Source organism: Salvelinus namaycush, unplaced genomic scaffold (assembly GCF_016432855.1).
Source record: "Salvelinus namaycush isolate Seneca unplaced genomic scaffold, SaNama_1.0 Scaffold96, whole genome shotgun sequence".
NCBI lineage: Eukaryota > Metazoa > Chordata > Actinopteri > Salmoniformes > Salmonidae > Salvelinus > Salvelinus namaycush.
In genome coordinates, this window is record NW_024061708.1 from 181,973 (window position 1) to 200,095 (window position 18,123).

The 18,123-nt window shown below is 44.5% G+C and overlaps 2 protein-coding genes across 2 annotated transcripts in view; one reads left to right on the forward strand and one right to left on the reverse strand.

The window, feature by feature from the left end:
* Positions 1–533: 533 nt before the first annotated feature.
* Positions 534–11,715, forward strand: LOC120043564 (collagen alpha-2(I) chain-like). Its single transcript, XM_038988122.1, has 4 exons — positions 534–859; positions 2,869–3,046; positions 5,795–5,933; positions 11,124–11,715. Exons 1-4 carry the CDS (start codon positions 695–697, stop codon positions 11,713–11,715), a joined length of 1,074 nt encoding a protein of 357 aa, XP_038844050.1. The 5' UTR covers positions 534–694.
* A 1,905-nt stretch (positions 11,716–13,620) lies between these two features.
* Positions 13,621–18,123, reverse strand: part of LOC120043565 (constitutive coactivator of PPAR-gamma-like protein 1) — a 53,362-nt gene continuing 48,859 nt past the window's right edge. The window contains exon 14 of the mRNA XM_038988123.1: positions 13,621–13,781. Within this exon, the coding sequence (XP_038844051.1) occupies positions 13,655–13,781 (127 nt within the window). The 3' untranslated portion in view covers positions 13,621–13,654. The remainder of the gene's footprint in view (positions 13,782–18,123) is intronic.

Below are 18,123 nucleotides of genomic sequence, written 5' to 3' on the forward strand. Positions count from 1 at the left end.
ACTACTGTAGTGTGAGGGTTACTACTGTAGTGGGGGTTACTACTTAGTGGGGGGTAGTGGGGGTTACTACTGTAGTGGAGGGTTACTACTGTAGTGGAGGGTTACTACTGTAGTGGAGGTTACCTTAGTGGGGGGTACTACGTAGTGGGGGTTACTACTGTAGTGGAGGGTTACTACTGTAGTGGGGGGTTACTTACTGTGGAGGGTTACTACTGTAGTGGAGGGTTACTACTGTAGTGGGGGTTACTACTCGTAGTGAGGGTACTACTGTAGTGGGGGTTACTACTGTAGTGGAGGGTTACTACTGTAGTGGAGGGTTACTACTGTAGTGGGGGGTTACTACTGTAGTGGAGGGTTACTACTGTAGTGGGGGGTTACAGTGTCTCTGAGATCTCTCTGAGTGTCTTATTCCCGGTAACTTTCCCTTATTCCCGGTAACTTTCCCTTATTCCCGGTAACTTTCCCTTATTCCCGGTAACTTTCCCTTATTCCCAGGATTTCTCCTCCATTTCTTGCTTATTCTCTCCTGATAACAGGAAACTTACAATCAGGATTTCTGTAAAACCGGTGTATTTTGTGGAAGTTTCCAGAATTCTGCAACACTATGTCTGTCACTGTGAGTTGTTCTCTGACTTGTCTCTCCCTGTAGATTGATAACCTCGACCCCCGTGGCGTGCAGCTGGCTGCTCTGTTCATGACCGGCGTGGACATGGCCTTATTGGCCAACGACGCGTGTGGCCAGCCAATCCCCTGGGAGCACTGCTGCCCGTGGATGTACTTTGATGGCAAGCTGCTGCAGAGCAAACTGATCCGGGCCATTCGGGACAAGGCCCCGCTCATCGACCTCTGTGATGGTCAGGTATCTACACAGAGACACACCTAGTCCTATTCTAGTCTAGAGTCTTTAACCTAGACCAGTCCTAGTCTAGAATCTTTAACCTAGACCAGTCCTAGTCTAGAATCTTTAACCTAGACCAGTCCTAGTCTAGAATCTTTAACCTAGACCAATCCTAGTCTAGAATCTTTAACCTAGACCAGTCCTAGTCTAGAATCTTTAACCTAGACCAGTCCTATTCTAGAATCTTTAACCTAGACCAGTCCTAGTCTAGAATCTTTAACCTAGACCAGTCCTAGTCTAGAATCTTTAATCTAGACCAATCCTAGTCTAGAATCTTTAATCTAGACCAGTCCTAGTCTAGAATCTTTAATCTAGACCAGTCCTAGTCTAGAATCTTTAACCTAGACCAGTCCTATTCTAGAATCTTTAACCTAGACCAGTCCTAGTCTAGAATCTTTAATCTAGACCAATCCTAGTCTAGAATCTTTAATCTAGACCAGTCCTAGTCTAGAATCTTTAATCTAGACCAATCCTATTCTAGAATCTTTAACCTAGACCAGTCCTAGTCTAGAATCTTTAATCTAGACCAATCCTAGTCTAGAATCTTTAACCTAGTCCTAGTCTAGAATCTTTAACCAAGACCAGTCCTAGTCTAGAATCTTTAACCTAGACCAGTCCTATTCTAGTCTAGAATCTTTAACCTAGACCAGTCCTAGTCTAGAATCTTTAACCTAGACCAATCCTAGTCTAGAATCTTTAACCTAGACCAGTTCTAGTCTAGAATCTTTAACCTAGACCAGTCCTAGTCTAGAATCTTTAACCTAGACCAGTTCTAGTCTAGAATCTTTAACCTAGACCAGTCCTATTCTAGTCTAGAATCTTTAACCTAGACCAATCCTAGTCTAGAATCTTTAACCTAGACCAGTCCTATTCTAGAATCTTTAACCTAGACCAGTCCTAGTCTAGAATCTTTAACCTAGACCAGTCCTAGTCTAGAATCTTTAATCTAGACCAATCCTAGTCTAGAATCTTTAATCTAGACCAATCCTAGTCTAGAATCTTTAACCTAGACCAGTCCTAGTCTAGAATCTTTAACCTAGACCAGTCCTAGTCTAGAATCTTTTACCTAGACCAGTCCTGGTCTAGAATCTTTAACCTAGACCAGTCCTAGTCTAGAATCTTTAACCAAGACCAATCCTAGTCTAGAATCTTTAACCTAGACCAGTCCTAGTCTAGAATCTTTAACCTAGACCAGTCCTAGTCTAGAATCTTTAACCTAGACCAGTCCTAGTCTAGAATCTTTAACCTAGACCAGTCAGTAAACTCATCATTTCCAGTACTTATCATGACTGTGTGTTGGAGTTGCATAGAACATCTTTCTCAAACCGTCTTCGGGGACACCAGCAGTTATTCCTGAACGAGCACACCTGATTCACCTTGTCAACTTATTCTCAAGCCCTTAACTACTTGAGTCAGGTGTGTTAGTTCAGGCATCCCTGAGGAGAGCTTTGATAAACCCTTAACTTCAATCATCCACCTCTTTCTGTGTCCTCTCTCTGTCCCCCTCTCTGTCTGTCCCCCCCTCTCTCTCTGTGTTCTCTGTCTGTCCCCCTCTCTCTCTCTGTGTTCTCTGTCCCCCTCTCTCTCTCTCTGTGTTCTCTGTCCCTCTCTCTCTCTCTGTGTTCTCTGTCTGTCCCCCTCTCTCTCTCTGTGTTCTCTGTCCCCCTCTCTCTCTCTCTGTGTTCTCTGTCCCCCTCTCTCTCTCTCTGTGTTCTCTGTCCCCCTCTCTCTCTCTGTGTTCTCTGTCCCCCTCTCTCTCTCTGTGTTCTCTGTCTGTCCCCCCTCTCTCTCTCTGTGTCCTCTCTGTCCCCCCCTCCTTCTCTGTGTCCTCTGTCTGTCCCCCTCTCTCTCTCTGTGTCCTCTGTCTGTCCCCCCCTCTCTCTCTCTGTGTCCTCTGTCTGTCCCCCCCTCTCTCTCTCTGTGTCCTCTGTGTCCCCCCCTCTCTCACTGTGTCCTCTGTCTGTCCCCAGGTGGATCAGGTGAACAAGGTGAAGCAAATGCGTCAGAGCATCCTGGAGGGGCTTAACTTGTCCCCACCTCCCCCCCCCACCCCCCACGCCATGCCTTTCTATCCCCCAGGGGGAGCCTTCTACCCCCCGCCCCACATGATGCCGCTGCAGGGCAGGGGCAGGAGCATGGGCATGCCTCGTAAGAGACCAATCATTGATACTACTTTCACAGATTGTACTGTACAGTCGTGGCCAAAAGTTTTGAGAATGACACAAAAATTAATTTCCACCAAGTTTGCGCTTCAGTGTCTTTAGTATTTTTGTCAGATGTTACTATGGAATACTGAAGTATAATTACAAGCATTTCAGAAGTGTCAAAGGCTTTTATTGACAATTACATGAAGTTGATGCAAAGAGTCAATATTTGCGTGTTGACCCTTCTTTTTCAAGACCTCTGCAATCTGCCCTGGCATGCTGTCATTTACTTCTGGGCCACATCCTGACTGATGGCAGCCCATTCTGCATAATCAATGCTTGGAGTTTGTCAGAATTTGTGGGTTTTTGTTTGTCCACCCGCCTCTTGAGGACTGACCACAAGTTCTCAATGGGACTAAGGTCTGCGGAGTTTCCTGGCCATGGACCCAAAAGATCGATGTTTTGTTCCCCGAGCCACTTAGTCATCACTTTTTCCTTATGGCAAGGTGCTCCATCATGCTGGAAAAGGCATTGTTCCTCACCAAACTGTTCCTCAAACTTTTGGCCACAACTGTACATAGAGACCAGTATGTAGGGCTCTCCACCGTGGGGAGCACCAGTGTTTAGCGTTATGGTCGTCCTGGTCAGTGTTTTGATGTAGTGTTATGGTCGTCCTGGTCAGTGTTTTGATGTAGTGTTATGGTCGTCCTGGTCAGTGTTTAGTGTTATGGTCGTCCTGGTCAGTGTTTTGATGTAGTGTTATGGTCGTCCTGGTCAGTGTTTTGATGTAGGTTATGGTCGTCCTGGTCAGTGTTTTGATGTAGTGTTATGGTCGTCTGGTCAGTGTTTTGATGTATGTTATGGTCGTCCTGGCCAGTGTTTTGATGTAGTGTTATGGTCGTTCTGGCCAGTGTTTTGATGTAGTGTTATGGTCGTCCTGGTCAGTGTTTTGATGTAGTGTTATGGTCGTCCTGGTCAGTGTTTTGATGTAGTGTTATGGTCGTCCTGGTCAGTGTTTTGATGTAGTGTTATGGTCGTTCTGGCCAGTGTTTTGATGTAGTGTTATGGTCGTTCTGGCCAGTGTTTTGATGTAGTGTTATGGTCGTCCTGGCCAGTGTTTTGATGTAGTGTTATGGTCGTTCTGGCCAGTGTTTTGATGTTATGGTCGTCCTGGTCAGTGTTTTGATGTAGTGTTATGGTCGTCCTGGTCAGTGTTTTGATGTAGTGTTATGGTCGTCCTGGTCAGTGTTTTGATGTAGTGTTATGGTCGTCCTGGTCAGTGTTTTGATGTAGTGTTATGGTCGTCCTGGTCAGTGTTTTGATGTAGTGTTATGGTCGTCCTGGTCAGTGTTTTGATGTAGTGTTATGGTCGTCCTGGTCAGTGTTTAGTGTTATGGTCGTCCTGGTCAGTGTTTTGATGTAGCGTTATGGTCGTCCTGGTCAGTGTTTTGATGTAGTGTTATGGTCGTCCTGGTCAGTGTTTAGTGTTATGGTCGTCCTGGCCAGTGTTTTGATGTAGTGTTATGGTCGTCCTGGTCAGTGTTTTGATGTAGTGTTATGGTCGTCCTGGTCAGTGTTTTGATGTAGTGTTATGGTCGTCCTGGTCAGTGTTTTGATGTAGTGTTATGGTCGTCCTGGTCAGTGTTTGATGTAGTGTTATGGTCGTCCTGGTCAGTGTTTTGATGTAGTGTTATGGTCGTCCTGGCCAGTGTTTTGATGTAGTGTTATGGTCGTCCTGGTCAGTGTTTTGATGTAGTGTTATGGTCGTCCTGGTCAGTGTTTTGATGTAGTGTTATGGTTGTCTGGTCAGTGTTTTGATGTAGGTTATGGTCGTTTGGCCAGTGTTTTGAGTAGTGTTGGTCGTCCTGGCCAGTGTTTTGATGTAGTGTTATGGTCGTTCTGGCCAGTGTTTTGATGTTATGTCGTCCTGGTCAGTGTTTTGATGTAGTGTTATGGTCGTCCTGGTCAGTGTTTTGATGTAGTGTTATGGTCGTCCTGGTCAGTGTTTTGATGTAGTGTTATGGTCATCCTGGTCAGTGTTTTGATGTAGTGTTATGGTCGTCCTGGTCAGTGTTTTGATGTAGTGTTATGGTCGTCCTGGCCAGTGTTTTGATGTAGTGTTATGGTCGTCCTGGCCAGCGTTTTGATGTAGTAGATACTACTATTTATAAATTATACTGAAAAAAAATTATACACAAAAAAATAAACGCAACATATAAAGTGTTGGTTCCATGTTTCATGAGCTGAAATAACAGATCCCAGAAATGTTCCATACGCACAAAAAACGTATTGTTCTCTCAAATGTTGTGAAAATAATCCATCCACCTGACAGGTGTGGCATATCAAGAAGCTGGTTAAACAGCATGATCATTACACAGGTGCACATTGTGGTCGTTACTGAGGAGGAGTATTTCTGTCTGTAATAAAGACCTTCTGTGAGGAAAAACTCATTCTGATTTGCTGGACCTGGCTCCCAAGTGGGCTGCCCCCCTGGCTGCCCCCCTGGCTACCCAGTCATGTGAAATCCATAGATTTATGTATTTTAACGGACTGATTTCCTTATATGAACTGTAACTCAGTAAAATCTTTGATATTGTTGCATGTTTATATTTGTGTTGAGTATAAGTACAGGTTTTATTCACCATGAAGGCGGATCAGTATTATACTCAGGTTAGGTTGCTCTTAACTTTCTTAGAAGTTTTATTTCACAACCTCTGTGTGTGTCCCCCTACTGTTGGTCCGTGGTCTGCAGGCCTGCCAAGCATGTCCACCCAGGGCGGGAAGCTAGAGATAGCAGGCACGGTGGTGGGCCAATGGGCTGGCATCAGACGGGGCCGAGGCAGAGGAGGCTTCCCCATCCAGGTGGTCTCTGTCGGCGGACCAAACAGAGGGTAAGAGGTCATACAATACGTTTTGAAGTGATTGTTATGTTGTTGATGTGAAGAGTATTTGTTGGTCTGTGGTGTGTAATGAGAAGCAAACAGACTTGACACATTAATGAAATTGCTTATTCCAGTTACTAATAAGCATGTACCCATTAAGAAAATGACTGTGAAACCAGTTAAATTCCCGTGGATTGATGAGGAATTGAAACATTGTGTGGTTGAGAGGGACGAGGCAAAAGGAACGGCCAATAAATCTGGCTACACAACCGATGGGCAAAACGTACTGCAGCTTGAAAAATCATGTGACTAAACTAAATAAAAAGATGAAGAAAACTAAACTATGAAACAAAGATAAATGACATAAAGAATGACAGTAAAAAGCTTTGGAGCACCTTAAAATAAATTTTGGACAAAAAGGTAAACTCATAGTTCATTCCTCACAAAACCCACTGATATTGCCAACTACTTTAATACATGTTTTCATTGGCAAGATTAGCAGACTCAGGGATGACATGCCAGCAACAAACGCTGACGCTACACATCCAAGTACACACTACCAGTCAGAAGTTTGGACACACCTACTCATTCAAGGGTTTTTCTTTATTTTTACTATTTTCTACATTGTAGATGTACATTAGATGTATTGTAGACATTGAATCATGTAGTAACCAAAAAAAGTGTTAAACAAATCAAAATATATTTTATATTTGAGTTTCCTCAAAGTAGCCACCCTTTGCTTTTGACGATATTGTCTTGTCTTCAATTTAAGCCTACTAGAGAGCGTGTGTCCTCAGGCCTGGAGGGAAAAGTCATTCCGCTACCTAAGAATAGTAAAACCCCCTTTACTGGCTCAAATAACCGATCAATCAGCCTGTTACAACCCTTAGTAAACTTCTGGAAAAAATGGTGTTTGACCAGATACAATGCTATTTAACAGTAAACAAATTGACAACAGAATTTCAGCAGCGCGTATAGGGAAGGACTTTCAACAAGCACAGCACTTACACGGAGGATAGAGTTATGGTCAGATTTGACAAAGGAGGGCGAGGGAGATCTCTGTAAGGTCTCTGTGTGTGGAGTAAAACAGGTCTAGAGTTTAAGTTTTTTTTCTCCTCTTGTTGCAGATTTAACATGCTGGTAGAAATGAGGTAAAACTGATTTGAGTTTCCCTGCATTAAAGTCCCCGGCCACTAGGAGCGCCGCCTCTGGATGAGCGTTTTCCTGTTTGTTTATGGCGGAATACAGCTCGTGAGTCGGTCTTAGTGCCAGCAACAGTTTGTGGTGGTAAATAGTATGGTCTACAGCTTATCATGAGATACTCTACCTCAGGCGAGCAAACCTCGAGACTTCATAATATTTGATTGCGCGCACCAGCTATTATTTACAAATAGACACAGACCACCATCCCTTGTCTTACAGAGGCAGCTGTTCTATCTTGCCGATGGACCTAAAACCCCACCAGCTGTACGTTATCCATGTCGTCGTCACGCCACAACTCAGTGAAACAACATAAGATATTACAGTTTTTAATGTTCCGTTGGTAGGATAGTCTCGAACGGAGCTCATCCAGTTATTCTCCAATGATTGCACGTGGCTAATAGGATTGATGGTAGAGGCGTGTTACACACTCGCCGTCGTATCCTTACAAGGCACCGGACCTACGTCCCCGATATCTCCGTCTCTTCTTCATGGTAATGACGGGGATTGGGCCTTGTCGGGTGTCTGAAGTAAAATCCTTTACGTCCGACTGTTAAAGAAAAAATGTATGTCCGGTACGAGGTGAGTAATCGCTGTCCTGATATCCAGAAGCTCTTTTCGGTCGTAAAAGACGGTGGCAGAAACATTATGTACAAATAAGTTACAAATAACGCGAAAAAACAATAGGAGCCTGTAAAACAGCAGTCACCTCGTCCGGCGCCATACGGTCTTTACAATCTGAATGTTGACAAGCTGTCTGTCTAAACTACTAGCTCAGACACACATGCATACCCCACAAGACATGCCACCAGAGGTCTGTCTAAACTACTAACACACAGCTCAGACACCCATCCATACCCCACAAGACATGCCACCAGAGGTCTGTCTAAACTACTAACACACAGCTCAGACACCCATACATACCCCAAAAGACATGCCACCAGAGGTCTGTCTAAACTACTAGCACACAGCTCAGACACCCATGCATACCCCACAAGACATGCCACCAGAGGTCTGTCTAAACTACTAACACACAGCTCAGACACACATGCATACCCCACAAGACATGCCACGAGAGTCTGTCTAAACTACTAACACACAGCTCAGACACCCATGCATACCCCACAAGACATGCCACCAGAGGTCTGTCTAAACTACTAACACACAGCTCAGACACCCATACATACCCCACAAGACATGCCACCAGAGGTCTGTCTAAACTACTAACACACAGCTCAGACACCAATGCATACCCCACAAGACACCAGAGGTCTGTCTAAACTACTAACACACAGCTCAGACACCCATACATACCCCACAAGACATGCCACCAGAGGTCTGTCTAAACTACTAACACACAGCTCAGACACCCATCCATACCCCACAAGACATGCCACAAGGTCTGTTTAAACTACTAGCACACAGCTCAGACACACATGCATACCCCACAAGACATGCCACCAGAGGTCTGTCTAAACTACTAGCACACAGCTCAGACACACATGCATACCCACAGACATGCCCAGAGGTCTGTCTAAACTACTAACACACAGCTCAGACACCCATACATACCCCACAAACATGCCACCAGGGGTCTGTCTAAACTAAACACACAGCTCAGACACACATGCATACCCCACAAGACATGCCACCAGGGTCTGTCTAAACTACTAACACACAGCTCAGACACACATGCATACCCCACAAGACATGCCACCAGAGGTCTGTCTAAACTAACACACAGCTAGACACCCATACATACCCCACAAGACATGCCACCAGAGGTCACAGTCCCAAGTCCAGAACAGACTGTAGGAGGGGCACAGGACTACATAGAGCCATGACTACATGGAACTCTATTCACATCAGGTAACTGAGCAGCAGTAGAATCAGATTTAAAAAGCAGGTAAAAATATACCTTATGGAACAGCGGGGACTGTGAAGAGACACACAAAGGAACACACACCCACCGGTACAGACACACACACACACACACACACACAGGAACGGACACACGTATACACACACGTACTCTACACACTAATTGTTGTATGGAGGTATTGTACATTATGTGGTGATGTACTGTTTTATCTTTTTTTTACATGTAATATAAAGGTCTTGATGTGTTCGTACTCCAGGAAGAGTAGCTGCTGTCTAGACAGGAACTAATGGGGATCCATAATAAACCCCAGGAAGAGTAGCTGCTACCTTGGCAGGAACTAATGGGGATCCATAATAAACCCCAGGAAGGTAGCTGTGCCTTGGCAGGAACTAATGGGGATCCATAATAAACCCCAGGAAGAGTAGCTGCTGCCTTGACAGGAACTAATGGGGATCCATAATAAACCCCAGGAAGAGTAGCTGCTGCCTTGGCAGGAACTAATGGGGATCCATGATAAACCCCAGGAAGAGTAGCTGCTGCCTTGGCAGGAACTAATGGGGATCCATAATAAACCCCAGAAGAGTAGCTGCTGCCTTGGCAGGAACTAATGGGGATCCATAATAAACCCCAGAAGAGTAGCCACTGCCTTGGCAGGAACTAATGAGGATCCATAATAAACCCAGGAAGAGTAGCTGCTGCCTTGGCAGGAACTAATGGGGATCCATAATAAACCCAGGAAGAGTAGTGCTGCCTTGGCAGGAACTAATGGGGATCCATATAAACCCCAGGAAGAGTAGCTGCTGCCTTGGCAGGAACTAATGGGGATCCATAATAAACCCAGGAAGAGTGCTGCTGCCTTGGCAGGAACTAATGGGGATCCATAATAAACCCCAGGAAGAGTAGCTGCTGCCTTGGCAGGAACTAATGGGGGATCCATAATAAACACCAGGAAGAGTAGCTGCTGCCTTGGCAGGAACTAAATGGGGGATCCATAATAAACCCCAGGAAGAGTAGCTGCTGCCTTGGCAGGAACTAATGGGGATCCATAATAAACCCCAGGAAGAGTAGCTGCTGCCTTGGCAGGAACTAATGGGGACCCATAATAAAACCCAGGAAGAGTAGCTGCTGTCTAGACAGGAACTAAATGGGGATCCATAATGAACCCCAGGAAGAGTAGCTGCTGTTAACAGGAACTAAATGGGGATCCATAATGAACCCCAGGAAGAGTAGCTGCTGGTCTAGACAGGAACTAAATGGGGATCCATAATGAACCCAGGAAGAGTAGCTGCTGCCTTGGCAGGAACTAATGGGGATCCATAATAAACCCCAGGAAGATTAGCTGCTGTCTAGACAGGAACTAAATGGGGATCCATAATGAACCCAGGAAGAGTAGCTGCTGTCTAGACAGGAACTAATGAGGATCCATAATAAACCCCAGGAAGAGTAGCTGCTGCCTTGACAGGAACTAATGAGGATCCATATAAACCCCAGGAAGAGTAGCTGCTGCCTTGGCAGGAACTAATTGGGATCCATATAAACCCCAGGAGAGTAGTAGCTGCTGCCTTGCAGGAACTAATGGGATCCATAATAAACCCCAGGAAGAGTAGCTGCTGCCTTGACAGGAACTAATGGGGATCCATAATATACCCCAGGTGTATATTATGTGTGCTTCTCAACTGGTTGTGTGCTTCTCAACTGGTTGTGTGCTTCTCAATGGTTGTGTGTTCTCAACTGGTTGTGTGCTTCTCAACTGGTTGTGGCTTCTCAACTGGTTGTGTGTCCTCACTTGTGTGTTCCTCAACTGGTTGTGTGTTTCTCAACTGGTTGTGTGTTCCTCAACTGGTTGTGTGTGTCCTCAACTGGTTGTGTGTTCCTCAACTGGTTGTGTGTTCTCAACTGGTTGTGTGTTCTCAACTGGTGTGTGTTTCTCACTGGTTGTGTGTTTCTCAACTGGTTGTGTGTTTCTCAACTGGTTGTGTGTTCCTCAACTGGTTGTGTGTTTTCTCAACTGGTTTGTGGTTTCTCAACTGGTTGTGTGTTTCTCAATGGTTGTGTGTTCTCAACTGGTTGTGTTTCTCAACTGGTTGTGTGTTACTCATGGTTGTGTGTTCTCCTAGGCGTCTGCGGGGTGTGATCTCCACTCCTGTCATCAGGACCTTCGGTCGAGGAGCCAAATTCCCCTCAGAGGCTTCAAGAGCCAGGGAACATACCAGGTGGGACACGGGACATACCAGGTGGGACACGGGACAACCAGGTGAGACAGGGGACATACGAGGTGGGTCAGGGGACATACCTGGTGAGACAGGGGACATACCAGGTGGGACAGGGAACATACCAGGTGAGACAGGGGACATACGAGGTGGGTCAGGGGACATACCTGGTGAGACAGGGGACATACCAGGTGGGACAGGGAACATACCAGGTGAGACAGGGGACATACGAGGTGGGTCAGGGGACATACCTGGTGAGACAGGGGACATACCAGGTGGGACAGGGAACATACCAGGTGAGACAGGGGACATACCAGGTGAGACAGGGGACATCAGAGGTGATACGGGGGACATACCAGGTGAGACGGGGGACATACCAGGTGGGACGGGGGACATACCAGGTGAGACAGGGGACATACCAGGTCGGGGGACATACCAGGTGATACGGGGGACATACCAGGTGAGACGGGGGACATACCAGGTGGGACGGGGGACATAGCAGGTGAGACGGGGGACATAGCAGGGGGGACGGGGGAATAGCAGGTGAGCGGGGACATAGCAGGTGAGACGGGGGACATAGCAGGTGGGACGGGGGACATAGCAGGTGGGACGGGGGACATAGCAGGTGGACGGGGGACATAGCAGGTGGGACGGGGGACATAGCAGGTGAGACGGGGGACATAGCAGGGGGGACGGGGGACATAGCAGGTGGGACGGGGGACATAGCAGGGGGGACGGGGGACATATCAGGTGGAGCTCGTTGATGAGAGAGGTTGAGGAATAATGGCAAGAATCGTGCAGCGTAACAGGCGGGCCACAAACTGGCAAATAACTGCTCCGACAGCGGCACATCTCATCAGTCCTTTTCATGGATGGGCTATTGACGACCACACCGGGTTCCACTCCTAAACCGCACGGGTTCCATCCTAAACCGCACCGGGTTCCCTTCTAAACCGCACCGGGTTCCCTCCTAAAAACGCACCGGGTTCCCCTCCTAAACCGACCGGGTTCCCCTCCTAAACCGCACCGGGTTCCCCTCCTAACCGCACCGGGTTCCACTCCTAAACCGCCACGGGTTCCCCTCCAAACCGCACGGGTCCACTCCTAAACCGCACCGGGTTCCCCTCTAAACCGCACCGGGTTCCCTCCTACCGCACGGGTTCCACTCCTAAACCGCACGGGTTCCACTCCTAAACCGCACCGGGTTCCCTCCTAAACACCCACCGGGTTCCCCTCCTAAACCGCACCGGGTTCCCTCCTAAACCGACCGGGTTCCCCTCCAAACCGCACCGGGTTCCCCTCCTAAACCGCACCGGGTTCCCCTCCTAAAACCGCACCGGGTTCCCCTCCTAAACCGCACCGGGTTCCCCTCCTAAACCGCACCGGGTTCCCTCCTAAACCGCACCGGGTTCCCCTCCTAAACCGCACGGGTTCCCCTCCTAAACCACACCGGGTTCCTCCTAAACACACCGGGTTCCACTCCTATCAGCTAGAAGAAGCAGCTCCAGTGAGCACGTGATCACCAGCACTTGAGGAGTGGAAAAACATCGCTCTGTCCAGAGGCAAAGGGGGGTCTGACCGGTACTAGATGGGTATAATAATAAACTGTCCACTGAGTGTACACAATACAGAACTAAGCAGGTATTTACAGAGAAAGAAGACACAATAACAGAACTTGTCTGTGATTATCTAGTGTACACATCAAAGGTACATTATATAAGCTATACTCAACAGGAATAATAAATACTATGGTTTGATGAAGTGATAGTACCCTCGAAGATGGGTTTGGGACGATATATTGGCACGGGGTGTTGTTAGGCCCGAAACGAAGTCGGACATGTAATACCACTGTCTGCCACTGGGTGGTTCCAGAACACTCCTCAGACTAGTCCAGGAGTATAGTTAATGTGGGTGAAAGCAACATGTAATACCACTGTCTGCCACTGGGTGGTTCCAGAACACTCCTCAGACTAGTCCAGGAGTATAGTTAATGTGTGTGTGTGTGTGTGTGTGTGTGTGTGTGTGTGTGTGTGTGTGTGTGTGTGTGTGTGTGTGTGTGTGTGTGTGTGAAAGCAACATGTAATACCACTGTCTGCCACTGGGTGGTTCCAGAACACTCCTCAGACTAGTCCAGGAGTATAGTTAATGTGGGTGAAAGCAACATGTAATACCACTGTCTGCCACTGGGTGGTTCCAGAACACTCCTCAGACTAGTCCAGGAGTATAGTTAATGTGTGTGTGTGTGTGTGTGTGTGTGTGTGTGTGTGTGTGTGTGTGTGTGTGTGTGTGTGTGTGAAAGCAACATGTAATACCACTGTCTGCCACTGGGTGGTTCCAGAACACTCCTCAGACTAGTCCAGGAGTATAGTTAATGTGGGTGTGTGAAAGCAACATGTAATACCACTGTCTGCCACTGGGTGGTTCCAGAACACTTCTCGCTACAAAATCACCTTGAGTTCCTGCAGCTGTTCAGGCTCATAGAGTTTAGGAGAAAGTGCTTGGGCGAGGAACGCATCCAGTTCCTTACCACGCAACACTCTTACTCCTGGCCATTGTAACATAAACCTAGAACACAAGGCAAAATACAACGTGACAACATACAGGAACTGAATTAGTAATGATCGGATTTTAGTAACACTGTCTTGATCAGGTCTTCCATCACCTCTCAACACAGAACAATACATTACAACCATCATCTCTCAACACAGAACAATACATTACAACCATCATCTCTCAACACAGAACAATACATTACAACCATCACCTCTCAACACAGAACAATACATTACAACCATCATCTCTCAACACAGAACAATACATTACAACCATCGTCTCTCAACACAGAACAATACATTACAACCATCATCTCTCAACACAGAACAATACATTACAACCATCATCTCTCAACACAGAACAATACATTACAACCATCGTCTCTCAACACAGAAACACAGAACAATACATTACAACCATCGTCTCTCAACACAGAACAATACATTACAACCATCGTCTCTCAACACAGAACAATACATTACAACCATTACCTCTCAACACAGAACAATACAATCATCATCTCTCAACACAGAACAATACATTACAACCATCACCTCTCAACACAGAACAATACATTACAACCATCACCTCTCAACACAGAACAATACATTACAACCATCATCTCTCAACACAGAACAATACATTACAACCATCATCTCTCAACACAGAACAATACATTACAACCATCACCTCTCAACACAGAACAATACATTACAACCATCATCTCTCAACACAGAACAATACATTACAACCATCGTCTCTCAACACAGAACAATACATTACAACCATCATCTCTCAACACAGAACAATACATTACAACCATCATCTCTCAACACAGAACAATACATTACAACCATCGTCTCTCAACACAGAAACACAGAACAATACATTACAACCATCGTCTCTCAACACAGAACAATACATTACAACCATCGTCTCTCAACACAGAACAATACATTACAACCATTACCTCTCAACACAGAACAATACAATCATCATCTCTCAACACAGAACAATACATTACAACCATCACCTCTCAACACAGAACAATACATTACAACCATCACCTCTCAACACAGAACAATACATTACAACCATCATCTCTCAACACAGAACAATACATTACAACCATCATCTCTCAACACAGAACAATACATTACAACCATCACCTCTCAACACAGAACAATACATTACAACCATCACCTCTCAACACAGAACAATACATTACAACCATCACCTCTCAACACAGAACAATACATTACAACCATCGTCTCTCAACACAGAACAATACATTACAACCATCGTCTCTCAACACAGAACAATACATTACAACCATCACCTCTCAACACAGAACAATACATTACAACCATCATCTCTCAACATAGAACAATACATTACAACCATCATCTCACAACACAGAACAATGCATTACAACCATCATCTCTCAACACAGAACAATACATTACAACCATCACCTCTCAACACAGAACAATACATTACAACCATCACCTCTCAACACAGAACAATACATTACAACCATTGTCTCTCAACACAGAACAATACATTACAACCATCATCTCTCAACACAGAAACACAGAACAATACATTACAACCATCACCTCTCAACACAGAACAATACATTACAACCATCATCTCTCAACACAGAAACACAGAACAATACATTACAACCATCACCTCTCAACACAGAAACACAGAACAATACATTACAACCATCATCTCTCAACACAAAAACACAGAACAATACATTACAACCATCATCTCTCAACACAAAAACACAGAACAATACATTACAACCATCATCTCAACACAGAACAATACATTACAACCATCACCTCTCAACACAGAACAATACATTACAACCATCACCTCTCAACACAGAACAATACATTACAGCCATCATCTCTCAACACAGAACAATACATTACAGCCATCATCTCTCAACACAGAACAATACATTACAACCATCATCTCTCAATACAGAACAATACATTACAACCATCATCTCTCAACACAGAACAATACATTACAACCATCACCTCTCAACACAGAACAATACATTACAACCATCACCTCTCAACACAGAACAATACATTACAACCATCATCTCTCAACACAGAACAATACATTACAACCATCATCTCTCAACAAAGAACAATACATTACAACCATCACCTCTCAATACAGAACAATACATTACAACCATCACCTCTCAACACAGAACAATACATTACAACCATCATCTCTCAACATAGAACAATACATTACAACCATCATCTCTCAACACAGAACAATACATCACAACCATCATCTCTCAACACAGAACAATACATTACAACCATCATCTCTCAACACAGAACAATACATTACAACCATCATCTCTCAACACAGAACAATACATTACAACCATCGTCTCTCAACATAGAACAATACATTACAACCATCGTCTCACAACACAGAACAATACATTACAACCATCGTCTCTCAACACAGAACAATACATTACAACCATCGTCTCTCAACACAGAACAATACATTACAACCATCATCTCTCAACACAGAACAATACATTACAACCATCATCTCTCAACACAGAACAATACATTACAACCATCATCTCTCAACACAGAACAATACATTACAACCATCACCTCTCAACACAGAACAATACATTACAACCATCATCTCTCAACATAGAACAATACATTACAACCATCACCTCTCAACACAGAACAATACATTACAACCATCATCTCTCAACACAGAACAATACATTACAACCATCATCTCTCAACACAGAACAATACATTACAACCATCACCTCTCAACACAGAACAATACATTACAACCATCACCTCTCAACACAGAACAATACATTACAACCATCATCTCTCAACATAGAACAATACATTACAACCATCACCTCTCAACACAGAACAATACATTACAACCATCGTCTCAACACAGAACAATACATTACAACCATCATCTCTCAACACAGAACAATACATTACAACCATCATCTCTCAACACAGAACAATACATTACAACCATCATCTCTCAACACAGAACAATACATTACAACCATCATCTCTCAACACAGAACAATACATTACAACCATCGTCTCTCAACATAGAACAATACATTACAACCATCGTCTCTCAACATAGAACAATACATTACAACCATCGTCTCTCAACACAGAACAATACATTACAACCATCATCTCTCAACACAGAACAATACATTACAACCATCATCTCTCAACACAGAACAATACATTACAACCATCACCTCTCAACACAGAACAATACATTACAACCATCATCTCTCAACACCGAACAATACATTACAACCATCACCTCTCAACACAGAACAATACATTACAACCATCATCTCTCAACACAGAACAATACATTACAACCATCATCTCAACACAGAACAATACATTACAACCATCATCTCAACACAGAACAATACATTACAACCATCACCTCTCAACACAGAACAATACATTACAACCATCGTCTCTCAACACAGAACAATACATTACAACCATCGTCTCTCAACACAGAACAATACATTACAACCATCATCTCTCAACACAGAACAATACATTACAACCATCACCTCTCAACACAGAACAAAACATTACAACCATCATCTCTCAACACAGAACAATACATTACAACCATCACCTCTCAACACAGAACAATACATTACAACCATCATCTCTCAACATAGAACAATACATTACAACCATCACCTCTCAACACAGAAACACAGAAAAATACATTACAACCATCACCTCTCAACACAGAACAATACATTACAACCATCGTCTCTCAACACAGAACAATACATTACAACCATCACCTCTCAACACAGAAACACAGAAAAATACATTACAACCATCACCTCTCAACACAGAACAACACATTACAACCATCGTCTCTCAACACAGAACAATACATTACAACCATCATCTCTCAACACAGAAACACAGAACAATACATTACAACCATCACCTCTCAACACAGAACAATACATTACAACCATCATCTCTCAACACAGAACAATACATTACAACCATCACCTCTCAACACAGAACAATACATTACAACCATCACCTCTCAACACAGAACAATACATTACAACCATCATCTCTCAACACAGAACAATACATTACAACCATCATCTCTCAACACAGAACAATACATTACAACCATCACCTCTCAACACAGAACAATACATTACAACCATCACCTCTCAACACAGAACAATACATTACAACCATCACCTCTCAACATAGAACAATACATTACAACCATCATC

Coding starts and splice junctions, on each gene's coding strand:
- LOC120043564 (XM_038988122.1), top strand. CDS start 695: ATGACCGGCGTGGACATGGCCTTATTGGCCAACGACGCGTGTGGCCAG. Junction 860..2,868: donor TCGACCTCTGTGATGGTCAG/GTATCTACACAG, acceptor GTCTGTCCCCAG/GTGGATCAGGTGAACAAGGT. Junction 5,934..11,123: donor GTCGGCGGACCAAACAGAGG/GTAAGAGGTCAT, acceptor GTGTTCTCCTAG/GCGTCTGCGGGGTGTGATCT.